Source organism: Phoenix dactylifera, chromosome 8 (assembly GCF_009389715.1).
Source record: "Phoenix dactylifera cultivar Barhee BC4 chromosome 8, palm_55x_up_171113_PBpolish2nd_filt_p, whole genome shotgun sequence".
Taxonomy (NCBI): domain Eukaryota; kingdom Viridiplantae; phylum Streptophyta; class Magnoliopsida; order Arecales; family Arecaceae; genus Phoenix; species Phoenix dactylifera.
The window spans coordinates 6,681,508-6,695,892 of record NC_052399.1 but is presented as its reverse complement, the minus strand read 5'-3'; the positions used below and the strand labels follow the sequence as shown (position 1 = coordinate 6,695,892).

Below are 14,385 nucleotides of genomic sequence, written 5' to 3'. Positions count from 1 at the left end.
CTGGACGTTAAATCTTTTCAGCTAAAAGCGTTGTATGTATCCTGGTGGATTAATACAGGTGAATTCCAAATTGGACTTGGTATTTAAACGTTGGGACTTTACATCAGAGGATCTCTCTCTCTCTCTCTCTCTCTCTCTCTCTCTAAAAAATAAAAGACAGAATCATCCTTAGGTTATAGTCATGTTATGTTACAACCCAACAAAAATGAATGATATCTCGGCAATCATAGCAGCAAATTTATGCATTGTCTTAATTTTAGTCAGGTCTAGTTTTACTTTGATATTCTAAATTTCACCTCTGGTTATTAATGCTCCATCGTCTTTGTTTTTTTTGTTTAATATATATAACAAAGCTCTTAGGCTAGCTCCTAATAGAGTACTTTTCTTTGATTTTCAATTTCTTTTTTAAATCCTAACTACCAAATTTCCAGCATCTTTCATCTACGAGGTTCACCATCTTTTTGTCTTCCCTTTTGTTTTCCTTTCTTTCCCTTCGATGAAGATAGCATCATCCAACCAATAGAAGCCACTCATTGCAGCGGCCGTGCGCAAACCTCCTCCCCAAGTTCAAACTCCCGGCGGTCTACGCTTCCTACTCTCGATAGACGCGTACTCCCCAAACATCGTCCGAAGTATCTAATAAAACCAAAAACAGAAAGGTGTTTGCGAATTAAATTCTTCTAATTTCCTTACCCGAAAAACAGAAAGCTGTCTCATGCACACGCACCTGGGACGGCCGGGACCAGAACGTGGCATCTCTCGGGTCTCGTAACCGGCACGTCCTCTCATTAACCTCATTTAATTCATTACATTTATTATGGATGCACTTGCCGCCGCCCCCCCCGGGTTTTACGTCCCTCGCTACGACATCATGCGCTCGCCTTGTCCGCATTCTACGAAAATAAATCAAATAAAATCCATCATCACACCAATAAGATCAGGATCACACGGTGGAGATTTCGCACACCGGAATACTCCGGGTGAGTACCGACAAGATGCAGCTACCGTCTGAAAGCAAAGACCGGAGGAAGGGTAGACGCAGAAACGAGAAAGAGAAGAAAAATTCGAGAAGAAAAAAATAAAAACCAAGAGAAGAGAGAGAGAAAGAAGACAGCTGCGAGTTTTGTTCGAGTCTCGTTGGAGTACGAGCGAGAGGCGGAGAAAAATTAGGACGGAGAGATAATACTAAATTGTTAGAAAGGGAGGAAAAAAGTAGCCATGATTCCGATTCGGATCCCGTCACCGCCCGCCGCTTTGACTACGAAGCTTCTGATGCCAGAAGCAGCACGACTGAAGATGGCTTAGAGAGAGAGAGAGAGAGATCTTCTTTTTGGATCTCTTGTGGTTCTCTCTTTTATTTATTTTTGGGCTCTGGTTTGGCTTTGGCGGGAAGGGGGGAGATGAGGCGGGTGGGGCGGGCGGACTCGCCGGAGGTGGTCGAGGTGGTGAGGGTGAACGAGTCCTCGCCGGAGTCCAGCTTCCGCGAGCTCGACGACGTCTTCTTGCAGGTACTTTTGGTGGGAGCCTTTTCGCTTCTTTTCTTCGGGAAATTGGAATTGCTTCTCTTGTTCAAGAATCGGCTTTTGATGGAATAGTGGCGGTTAGATTGATCGATGAACATCTTGTGAGTTTCTTTGATATATATGTTTTTTTTTTCAATAGATTTTCGGTATCTGGTTTCACGGAAAGGGAGATTCTTGAATGGTTACAAATGATACAAAGGTTGAGTTGGAATTTTATGGCATGATGGAGGAAGGGGTTTGCTTATTGAGAAGTGGTGGATATTGCAAAATTATCAAGAAAAGACACGAGAAACAGTCCCAAGTTTTGTCTTGGGATTGATAATATCGATCGGTTTTCTTCTTTTCTTTCTGGATGGCCTTATCTGCGATGATGTTTTCGTTATGAGAAAGGTCGGACTGATTGGTAGATAGGTGTTATGAGACTGCTTGGTGGTAGTACTCCATCATGGACTGTTGCTTCTTAGTTTGAGATGTCTATATGCTTCTTATGATTTAGGAAACAGTGGTTTTCAATAGTGACAGAGGATGTAGTTCACGGTGGCTATTGATATACTGACAAATTGGTTCAGGTAAACGGGAATGGAGGCACAGTTATTAAGCATTTATCAGTGTTATGAAATTTTCAGGAAACAAGATTTCAAGAATCTTAATACAACAAAAATGGTTTCTTGACAGTTCTCTAGCTAATACAGCAGAAAGTGGGGAACATAGGCATTAATTGTGTGCTACAGAAAGGGTTTCTTCTGAAACAGACTATGATTTGTAGGAATGTAGTAATCTGAACTAACAAGATGTTTAGAAACAAATCTATGTGTATTCTTTTAACAGGAGGAAATCTTTACTGGATATGGTAAACTCCAAAAGGCAATTTTTTCCATCTCATTGATGATTTATTCTGGCAAGCTCTGAAGACCATCGTATTTTGGTGCTTATGGAGTCATTTGAGGAGATTGACTAAATTCTACCATATCAGCTTATTTCTTTTCTCATCGAGCCTTTTTTTTTTTTTTTAAAGGAAGAGAGGTCATTATGTGTGTATCACTCTGTTTAAACAGAGAAAAAGTTAGGAGAAAAAAAAAACCTTGTTTTGAGTATAAGATGTTAATGGAGTTATGTTTTGCATGCTTACAAATAAATTGATGGTCTCCTATAACTATTCAATGACCAAACTTGGGAATTATGCAGCTAAGAATGAGATACTGGATAAAGATCTTGTTTTAAGACTTTAGAAACTAATTTACAATTAATAATGTAAAGGGGGAAAATAACCTAAAATGCTATCTACTTAGAAATTTATAGTGATGTCCAGGAAGAAGCACGAATCCTTCATTCGAAGATTAACTGTTACCTTAATAAATATATCATACACATATAGATATTAGCTTTGTAAGATTATATTTGATATAATAGCTAAAATATTATGAATTTGAAAGAGAATTGATTACATGAGAAAACTTTAATTGTGAAGGAAATGTAGTGGAGTATGATTAACTTTTTAATAGAAGAAGGAGAAAGTGAAGTGTACTCCTCATCACTCGGTTGGAATGTTGGTGAATGAGCCACAGGTTGCAAGTCCGAATCTCATTGGACCACATTCTCAACTCTCTTATCAAGGAAAGAGATAATAAAAGGATAAGATGCATGAGAGATATTTTGCATTGTAGATCTGTTGTTCAGTCCCATCTAGTCCTCTAATTTCTTTATAACTTGTATAATTTGCAGATGTTCTTAAAATTTGTGGTTCTTTGACCAGTAAAGTGATTCTAAATGTCATTAGATTGTTAAAGAAATCTAAGAATTTCTCACCTCCCTAACGCATGCCAAGTGATGACTACTTTGATAGCAAAGTATTGTAAAGTGTGCTTGTGCTGGGATTTTCTTTAAAACTGCAGTTACGAAAAGATCTTTGTGTAAGCATTTCTGGTTATAGAAAATATGTTCTAGAAAGCCAAAGAAAAGTTAGCTTCATAGTAGAGATCTTGAGATGGTATGGGAGGAATTTTCTTCTGCTTTTATGACGATGTCAAAGGAATGCTTGGCAAGACATGCTGAGATGAATGCTGCTTTTAGAGGTTACTTTTTTGCAGTTTCACATAGTAGTGTCATATAATATGCAATTCAATCTGAAGTTCTGCTTAGTTTATTTTGATTTCTTTTTTTTGTAGTGCTTTTTTGTTAATGTTGATGTGCCAGTAGGTGACAAATTAATTGCTCATATATAAATGCCATGGATGCCAACTTTTATTCGATAATCAGTATTTAAATGGATCATATTTGTCGTCCAGGATGGTATTCTTTATCTCGAAATTTATTTCTGTAGATTTGTGCTAGGTGAGGCCAACTGAGTTATATGCAATTCACCTTTGTCGATAACTAAGAATTTAGATGTTATTGGCATGGGGGCATGCCATGCTGTGCTGTGCCATGCCACCTGGAATAAGCCATTCCAGTCCAAATAAAAGTAAAATAAAATAAAATAAGAAACTTTTGTCTCCATATCTAGTAATGAACCTGATCAATCTGCGCACATCTGGCGTAGCCTCATACGCTGATGTGAGGCGGCATGGGTTGATACTGTGCAATATTAGGTGCCCAAACAAGCATGTGACATGTGTGCCCCGTGTCAACACCGGGCCAAAATGGACCAGCAACACCGTCATAGACTGGCAGTTAAGATCTTGTTTTTAATATGCAAATACATACATACATACATATATATATGTGTGTGTGTGTATTTGTATAGATATATATATATATGTGTGTGTGTGTGTATTTGTATAGATATACACACACACACACACACATATATACATATACATATTAGCAAAGTTTTCGACCTCTACCACTAGATACGGAACCCATTCATTCTGTTGTTGTATGACAAATTACATATTAAATTAAAAGAATGATAGATAATATTAGGAAAAATTAAGACTGATAAAGACAGATAATTAAATGAATTTAAGATATGTGCCAGATCGATTGTAAATGTTAACGAAGTCATGGTTATCACTGTTTCCTATGCATATTTATAGGGCGAAAAGAATGTTGTGTTTCATCTAGCAGAACCCTCTACAATACAAGTTATTGCTAATTAGATCACAACAATTTTAATTATTATTAGAAATGACAAGGATAACATGAACATGATTTATAACCTAGATAATACCATGCAATGCTACATTGAATATTTTCATGGAAGTAGTATACAGGACAGAAGATACGAAATAATCTGAAGTAATAAGTTTAATGTATCTGTCAAGCATTTGATCTGTCTAAATCTGTATAACATCTAATGCAATTTTGCAATTTGAAGAATTCCTGTTTGTTGTTATCAATTGTGAGCACCAAAGGACACACCAACTGTAGGCTTACATGTGCCTGATTTAGTTACTTGTTTTTCAACAATATGCACCATTTAGAATCTGCTGAGGTGAAACCGAATAATGAAATATGGGAGTCGAGGGGGTTCATGTTTTGTCTCTCAGTCTCCCACATTTTGATGACACAAGAAACCAAACTTCTTCTGTGCCCAGGATTCACCGTCACGTACTTATTATTGGAAGCAGTACCATAAGAGAGAGAAGTTACTTATTAATTTTTATAAATTTTACAACAATTGACTGAAATCAGCACTGTGTAACTAGAAGTCAGCATTATCTTGCCTTTATGCGATTCACTATGTACCAGCATTGACTAGGCTCTATAATTTCAACTTCTAGGTGTGTAATAAACTTAATAACTTGCTCCCTTCTTTGCATTTATTCTGCTTTTCTCCTGTATTTGTTTTACCTTTCTATATATGTTTGCTATGCTCTTCAAGCCCTTTGATGGCAACTCCAATTAAGTGACCCCTCTGTTTCCAGCTTTCTCTTCAGCACAACTCAAAATTTCTATCACCACTTAGCAGTGTTTATATGTGTGTCTTTGTCTTAAGTTTAGTTTCTCAATATTTCCCTTTAATTGTCAATCTTTTCTTTGTTTGCATCTCAAGTTTTAAAGAATTTTGTTAAATTTCCACCTCATACACTTTTAGATAGGATTTCTTTGTAGGCTTTTGCTTTGCACTATCTTATCATTTTCATTGTCCCGAGGTTGTAAAGAAAAATGGAGCACTGATGGAAAAGTCTTTATACTGGGTCATGGGACAAAGAGGAGTTAATCTGTTTTGTGGTTCTGAAGAGCTACACATAAAGCATATTTCTTGGCAAGAAAATGAAAAAATCTGTGCTGCCTTTTCCTTAGAGAAATTTCATTCCAGTTTTATATTTCTCAACTAATTATTGGTTTGTCTTAAAATTATCATCTGATGAAGAAACATTGAAGGATGAACAATAGTGTCCAGTGGATCTATTGGTACTCTGTCCTTCTGTTCTCGGCAACAACATATCTTCTGATCTTTTGAAATGTTGACTTTTTTATGCGGAAGTTCATTCTATTTGTTTATCGTATAGACTCAGGCAAGAATATGGCTTGCGGAAGTTCTGCACATCAGATTTGATGAGGAGATGGCTATTGCCGAATTACTTGCAGATGGGGAATTGCTGTATGTCTAACTATTTTCTTGATTTTATCTTATTGCTCAGCCCATGCCATGTATTGATTTTTTTGGTTCACATCCATAGTGGTGCGCATATATAAATATAACCATGGAAAATTTTGTTAATACTAACAATAAAGACATTGTCTAACTGCAAGGCTTGACTCATTTTCTCTTTTCATGTATTCACATTAGATTTGCAAGTACTTCATTTGGTGCTGTCATATAAATGTCTATCATACCATGACAAATCAAATTGGAAGTATATCTCATACACATCAATATCCTGCTTTTTGGTAAAATAATATTTAGCTGGTTGCAGATTGGCGTTGGGAAGACATTAAAACTGTTACAGATCTGTAATTTTCATAAAGTTGTATTGTGTCACAAGTTAAAAGTTTGTCATTTAAATCCTCTGACTACACTGTTTTAACATTTTGTATAAAATATTATTTGAGAGAAATTATTGAAAAGTGCAATTTGCTATGCAGATATAGCATTGCATGCTTCATTGATAATTAATGGCATAACTTTATTTTAATGCTGATTTTATGAAAGTGTAATGAACCTCAAGTTAAAGTATTGCAAAAATGCATCAGCAGACTGTCAAAAGATATGCTGAAGATATGCAAGATGAACTAGAAGCATCACTTTTTCTGGTTCATCTGTTGCCATAATTTGGTCTATTTCATTCTTCTATTGTTCATTGTATGCCTTCTTCTTCTTTTTAGTGAGCTCATTCTTGCATCACATTTTGATGGATCTCACTGATGCTTTTCATTGTCTCTGTATTCCTAAGCTTACCATGAACATCTTTTGTGTTGATTAGCTTATTTCTCATTATTCCACAATATGAATTGATTCTGTCCTTATAATCCATAGGATTCTCATTCTAGCGAGCTGGTCATATTTGTCCGACTAGAGTAAGACTGTCTTCTGATCTAGCATTAACTATGTTCGAATGTCTTCCTCTTTTGGTTCATCCCACTATCTTCTATGATACTTGTCTTTGATTGATTATTTTGTTCACTTGATTCTCTCAAACATATTTTGTTTCTTATATTTGCTCTTAACTTGCCAACTGACGTGATCTTGTCTAAAGTCTAAACCTGTTTCATTTCTTACTAGGGTGGAAATCTCTAGTAAGTCGTATTCCTTGTTGGCTTTTCGAGTTTATCCTCTGCACAACAAGTCTCAAGTTTGTTAGATATTTAGAGAGCTTGCCACCATATTTATACTTAATTTTCTAATGCTATATATAAATCTCATTGTGTGGTGTGTACGTGTGCACGCTTGTGCATGTGTATGTGTGTTGTGTGTATGTTTGTAGAAAAGGATTTTCACAACCAAGCACATCATGTTGTGTCCAAGCATCAACTCATGCCCCAAGAGTTAAAAAACGAAAATATGGGTATATGAATCATCCAGAGTATATCACCTAGTGTACTAGGAAATGTTCCATGCATACATGTGTGCAAGCACTAAAGGGTGCTCCTTGGTACAATAGTAAGATTGCTCTATTGTGACCTGGTTGTTATGGGTTTGAAATATGGAAAACAGCCTCTCTACATCCAGAGTTAAGCCAGCTTACATATGACCCTTTGCAGACCCTACAATAGTGGGAGCCTCGTGCACAAGGCCACCCTTTGTTACACATCTACAAGCACACAGATGTGGACATGCAAATGCCCACTTATGCAGATGCAGAGATGCAGACAAGCACATGCACATGCTCATGCTCACATAGATGTACACGTGTGCACACTGCTACATACATACAGATGGTTATAAGTATTTACTTATTTATATATGTCCATGTAGTATGTAATGATTGATGCAGTGTGTGCTTTGACATGTCCTCATGGCTAAACAATATTCAAAAACGAAATGTAACATATATGTACTACTGCAAATTTCTTCTTTCTTTTGTGCACCTAATATTTTCTTATTGTTTGTTATTTTGACTTCTTTTACATGCCCAACAGGTTTCAAGTATCAAAAATAGTATGGAAAATGCTCTTGAAAAAGTATCCAGAGCTGAAGCATTCGAAAGTTTATATATATGAACGAACTTCTTTTGGCAAAAGTGGTAGGAAGTACATGCCTTATCCAAAGGTTGACTCATTTTTGAAGGTATTCCCTACCACACATCAACTTGCTTACTTTTGTATCACCTAGAGATCAAAGTGAATTTCAATTAAAATATTCTTGAGTTAATTTTAGTTGAAATGTTTTCCTTTGCAATTTAGTTGCCTCTATCTTGGTCATAAAAAGAAAAGAAAAGAAAAGAAAAACTATTTGATCATGCTTATGTTAGCAACAATTTGTGTTTGATTATTCCCTCAACGTATAGAAGTATGTTAATTGGTGACATCCACATATTCCTCCTAGTTCTTGAGATTTTCCATCATTACCTTATTTGTTGGCTCAACTGTTAGACATTTTTTTTTGTGGTGGAAACATTGATCAAGTGTTTCTTAGTCCATTATATAACATCTCTTAACACTTCTTATTTGTAGTTGTAATTCTTCCTTTACTTTGTTAAACATCCCATGCTACACAAACCAATTACTGTTACAGCCCTTATCCCCATCTTTATAGCATTTGGCACCATTTTATTTCCATGTTATTTCAATTAGCAGATTAATTGTTCCACATTGATGCACAATTCTGCATTTTCCCCCCTCTGCAGTGGCCTTTCTTTCATTTGTTTTAGAATCTTTTTGTGATTCTTCTTTCATCTATCTTGCTGGCTATAGTGGTTCAGTCCTTCGCTATTCTTCTTATTCGTGTAATTTTATGTGATTATTCTAGCACTATACTTTGTAACTTCAGGAGACTTATCCTCACCTACCAACAAATATTTGTAAATTAATTCCATATAGCTCAATTCACATATGCTTGTTCAGTGATTCTAGATGAATTTAGCATCATCCCATATCACGAATTGGAGTTCAATTTTTCCCTTTAACATTATATGGTAATACTGATGGGCAAAGCATCATATCTTCTAGCTGACATCTTTTATGCCCATAGTTGGCTTCTCACAACTGCTTTATAACATTGAAACAATGATGGAAGTGCATCATACTATGTTATAGAGTGTGATGATGTAAAATAGTTATCTGGCCTGTCGCACATTCTGTACATTTGCTGATCCTGATATGAAGCTATTTTTGGTAATAAAAGATGTCATCAGATCAAATTATTTATTCTTTGTGATATCACGAGTGAAACAGATATTTGGTTATCTATGTAGCAATGGAGATGAAGAGTAAAAGCACTAATTAATTTGTTGGAAGGCATCAAGAATGTTATATCACAGCTTTATCCCAAATCATCACATAGTTCCCCCTCATCACAATGTTGAACATATTATAATCTTGTCCAAATTTCTTCTGGCTTCCTATTGACATACGTCATGTCTAACCTGTGTTCTCTTCTGTATAGAAACTTGCCTACATGACATGCTAAATTCCTGCTTGCAAGTTACTGATGAAAACTCTTAAATCCCTGCTATCTTCTCTGTTCAGCCAATTTAATAGCCCGTTTGCAAATATCTCCTTATCTGTAAAAAGCTGATGCACTTTTCTTCATAGTTGCCACCTGATGTATTCCGGATCATATTATCCATAAAAACTCGTAGACCCCTTACTACAGTAGTTGTCAAGATGCTGCATGGCAAACTAATACATCCTTGTCTTCTCAAAGCTTGTCCCCGTGAATCCATTTATCTCTTATGGTATTACCACAAACAATCATTTTATGTCTCCAATTACTTTGTTACTCCTTTCTCTTTTATCTTGAAAAGTATAAAAACCAAACTTCTTGTATATCATGTAATTAAGTGGTCAGAAACATGAATTCTTTTGCTTCTTTTCTCTTGTAGGAAAGGAGCCAAGTTGTTTTTAATATGAGTAAAGAGTTAAAATTTGTCATAGTTTGCAGAAGTTGCTAATGTTTGAGAAGTTTGCTTGTTGACAGATCTGCCAGATCCTGGGGTTAACTAGCATTGATTTGTTCTCCCCATCTGATGTTGTTGAGAAAAGAGATGTTCGCAGAGTCTGTATGTGTATACGTTCTCTCTCTAAGAAAGCCAGGTTGAAAAACTTAAGAGTAAGAACTGCGGAATGACTCTGGCATGCAGTTTGTAGTTCTATATGTACATGATTTACAGAAGAGTTATTCCAGTCTGATAGATATTTTGGTTGTTCTGTGGCAGGTTCCAGATTTTGATATCGTCACATATACAATAGTCATGCCCACCGATCTGGTTGGTGGTATCCGCAGAAACTTGGAACAAGCACAATGTAGCTCATCAAGTTCCAGCGGATATAGTCCTTGCATTGATTTAAGGGAAATATACCGACAGGCAAGCTCCAATATCCTATAACCAAATAGTCAAAATGCAGTTTTAGCATACTTGAAGGTGCTTTTTGTTCATTGCATCAATTACTAGAATTTGATTCAAGCATTCTGATGGTGTTATCTCATCTTTCTTGTAGAGGAATCCCAGTGGTAACCATGCTCAGCACCATGACTCAAATTCCGAGTCAGATGAAGCAGAAAGTTGTTTTACTGAAGTAGAATTTCAGAGTCCACGGTCAAATGCTTCATATGATGCTGCTGCCCTGTTCAACATCATTGGAGGGAATTGCCCTGAAGGAAACTCAGTTGATGATGAAAATTTATCTCAAATGCATATGGACTTTAGCATGGATAGCCAGGAGTGTCGTGAAGATGAGCAAAAGTGTAGGCTTCATGAAGAAATTATGTTAACTGAATTAGTAGATTTGCCTCATGCATGTGTTAGAAGAAATGACAGCCATGATTTCATAGATACACTTTACTGTAAGTCATTCTTGTTCCATAGCGAATGTCAAACTTATCAAGGTTCAAGGACCTATTTTGCTCAAATGGGAGACATAAAATATCCAAACTGCCAGAAATCTGGTGACGAGATTCACAGTGCTAAAATCAACTGTTTCCAAACTTATCCTTCATGCTTTGAGGATTCTACATCTGGATCAGATAAGAAACTTAATGTCAGCGGGGAAGAAGCTTATGAAGGGTATGTCGGCTCAGCTCTGAGGAATATAAATGATAAAACTCTCTTTTCGAAATGCACAATCTCCAATACTTGTACAGATCTTGACAATGAAAAAGAAGATTTTGCCAAGGCATCTGCAGGTGGTCAGGGTGAAATTGTAAGTGATGCCCCAGGAGAGGATAATGTACGATCTGATTGCTCGGTTCGGTATGAGGACACCATCAATGATTGTTATAATTGTGCACTTGAATCTCATGATAGGAAGCCTAGAAGTAGTGACATCATAGAGTTTTTAGATGGAGAATATGATCCAACTCCCAGAGGATGTATTAGTGTTTCTGGAAATGAGGAACTTAAACATGACGGAAATTTTGTCGACAGGAAGACTTCACCAGCAGACTTTATCAGTCATCAAGCAAGTTTTTCGGACTTAAATGTCTACAGCATGGACAGTTCTGACTTTCTTAATTCTGATTCACTGGTACTAGGTGGCTCAGTCGGTATGGACACGGATAATTTAGATTCAAATTGTAGAGGCATTAAATGCAAGGATAAAAGGAAACCCTTTGAGGAGGACCTGGATTCTGAAATACTGTCTACAGCTGAAGCTCAGGCTCCTTCAGAAAATGCTGTCACTGAAGACAAATTAAACAAGTACGATTGTACCACTACCAGTTGGCATGACAGAGAGAGAAATGAGGACAAGGATTTGTTGACACCCAAAAGCTGCTGTTTAAGGGCCAAAACTGCAGGTATCAAAAGAACCTCTTTGAATGGGATAAAGTTGCCGCCCATTCCTTATTCTAGTAAACCTGTTGATTTTCTTAGATGTGATACTAAAGAATCACAGCCTTGCTTCAAAACTGAGGATGAAAATTCTGCTGGATCTTTATCATCAAATGCAGACGAGCAGGATTTTTGTGTGGGAAATGTAAGGCAATTATGCAGCCAATATCATAACCCACCTCATGCAGATTCAGCTTACAAAAGTGATGAATGGGTTATACCTTCCCATTCTGATATCCTCTCTGATTCAGGGATCACACAGGGTAAAAACAATAGTGCCACTGGCACAATCATGTCAGATGGATGCTCCAAGGCTGAATCAGAAGATATTCTCTCACAAAATGTATGGACTGCCCATAGTGGAACTTCAGGAGTAGCAATGTGCCTAGTACCAGGCAATAGAGACGTTTCCACCTCTGATAGTGAGATGGATGCAATTGAACAGCCAGATGATTCAACAGCACATAAAGAAGATACCACTTACGGCCATTCCATGAGTTGTCCAAAGCATAAATCTGTGACCAATTTCAACTTTCATGGTGTCAAAAGCCAATTAATTGCTGGGAACTTTAACACTGCAAATGAAGGTGGATTGAAAAATAGCTTAATTGAACAGAACGACAGTTCCTGTTTTCATCCATGTGAAGCATGCCAAGATCCGGTGGTAGAGACTAAACAACACTTACCTGAGAAACAATGTGCAGAAAATAGTCTGAATTGCTATACTCAGGGTGGAAGCATCTCAGACTTTTCCACCAAATGCAGCTTACAATTGATTGAAACAGAGAATGATGACGAGTGTTGCACGAGCTCTTCCGAAGTAGAAGATTCATGTGTTCGCTGGATGAAACCTTTGTCAAACAGCTGTCAGGTATCTTGCCAGCAGCAGATTCTTTCAGTAGAGGAAATGACCATTAGGCATTTGCATTCATCAATGCCAAATGACATGTTATCAATTTGTGATTTCGATTCATCATGTCAGCAGCAGATTCAGCAAACTGTTCTTGATGCGTCAGACAACACATACTTGCCAGTGGGAAATGATATCATGCAGAGAAAAGCATCAGGTAGCCTGGGGATATATTGTAAGGACAGAAACGAATTTAATGGGTCGGAAACAGGAGGGACTGAAGTTACTGAAAATTCCAAAGCACCCTGCACCCGTTACCCAAATGAACTTGATGGCTCAGAATTTGTGGATACCCATAATGCAGGTCCTGGATCACCAGATCAAGGTGGGGATTGTGAAATGGTGTCTATGTACGAATCTGCAAGTTATGACAGCATTGCCTACAATGGCAATGGTAAGCAGGTTCAGGACAACATTTTGCAGACTGAGGAAAACCTGCCCTTCTCAGCTCCAGGATGTGCAGTGGAAGGGGAAGAGAATAATTGCGTAGAGCAAATTTCCGAGGTGAAATTTAGGGGACACGCATCTCTAATTTCAAGCTATCTCCATTCCCTGTTTAAGTTTAAGGATTTCTTTAATAAATTTTGCATACGGGATTTGTTAAAAATAATCAAGAATTTGTTTCTTTTAATAGGGTACAAAAGAAAGTGAAGAGGAATTGGTGACACCACTTGATTCAAGTGGGAAAAGAGATGGAACGACAGGCGAGATGCAGAGGCCAGGCAAGATAATGTTGAAATCAGTTGCTGGAGGAATTACGCTAGTTGGTTCACTGTTTCTTTTACTACACCTCAGGTATGACAGCATATTAGTGAGAAGATTGGGAATTAAGATGAATGCTAGATTAAACCTCATCTGGCTGAACATTTTCTTTCTTAAAATGTTATCTTATTTTAAAGCAGGAGAAAGAGAGATAAAGAGAAAAATAGTACAGCAGTTGTGCCATTACAGACTCAAAAAGCAGGCATGGAGGGTTCCACACAAAAGAAAGTAGAGATAGGTAAATCTGATGCACTGTATCCTGGAGAGAGGCTGAAGTTTTAAGACCAGAATATAATGATATTGAACCTAGGCTGATTGCAAGTTACACGAACCTAGTAATTACTTACTTAGCAAACAGGATCTTTCCACTAATGCTGCTACAACATGCTGCAACTCTAGTTTGGTTAATAACTCATTTTCCAGGTTGTGTATATAGGAATATCGCAATTACTTCTTGACCTTGTATAGTTTTTTGACGGGTGTAAAAAATGGCATGCCTATCATGCTGTGTAATCTCGGCAGTGTATATATGATCGGCAGTGTATATATGATCAGCATGAAAAATGTGATCTGAACAATGTAACAATGAAATTTTGGGCAATGAAATACTTGCAGCAGTCTTGAGAAATCATTTTTGTACTGTATTTTATGAAATAAAGAGAAAGTGTAAAGAAATTGAGATAAAGTTAAAAAATTTTATGAAAAGCTCTCGGTACCGGATTCCATGTTGATCCGCTATCGATCCCTGCGGACCGGTTCGTACGGGCTAGTATGGCTTTCTTTGATTCAGTATATTTCGCATTCATTCATATTT

General features: G+C 37.0%; 1 protein-coding gene across 4 annotated transcripts; it reads left to right on the top strand.

The window, feature by feature from the left end:
- The first annotated feature begins 969 nt into the window (after window positions 1-969).
- LOC103715266 lies at window positions 970-14,202 on the top strand. 4 transcript variants are annotated; one of them, XM_039128825.1, is made up of 8 exons: window positions 970-1,508; window positions 5,978-6,069; window positions 8,049-8,196; window positions 10,048-10,179; window positions 10,286-10,435; window positions 10,569-13,313; window positions 13,444-13,604; window positions 13,709-14,202. In XM_039128825.1, the coding sequence occupies exons 1-8, from the start codon at window positions 1,401-1,403 to the stop codon at window positions 13,851-13,853; spliced, it is 3,681 nt and encodes a 1,226-aa protein (XP_038984753.1). In that variant the 5' UTR covers window positions 970-1,400; the 3' UTR covers window positions 13,854-14,202. The 4 variants fall into 4 exon arrangements, with proteins under 4 accessions (XP_038984753.1, XP_038984754.1, XP_038984755.1 ...); XM_039128826.1 differs by having other exon boundaries at window positions 976-1,508; window positions 13,712-14,202; XM_039128827.1 differs by lacking the exon at window positions 5,978-6,069 and having other exon boundaries at window positions 1,402-1,508.
- The last annotated feature ends 183 nt before the right edge of the window (window positions 14,203-14,385 follow it).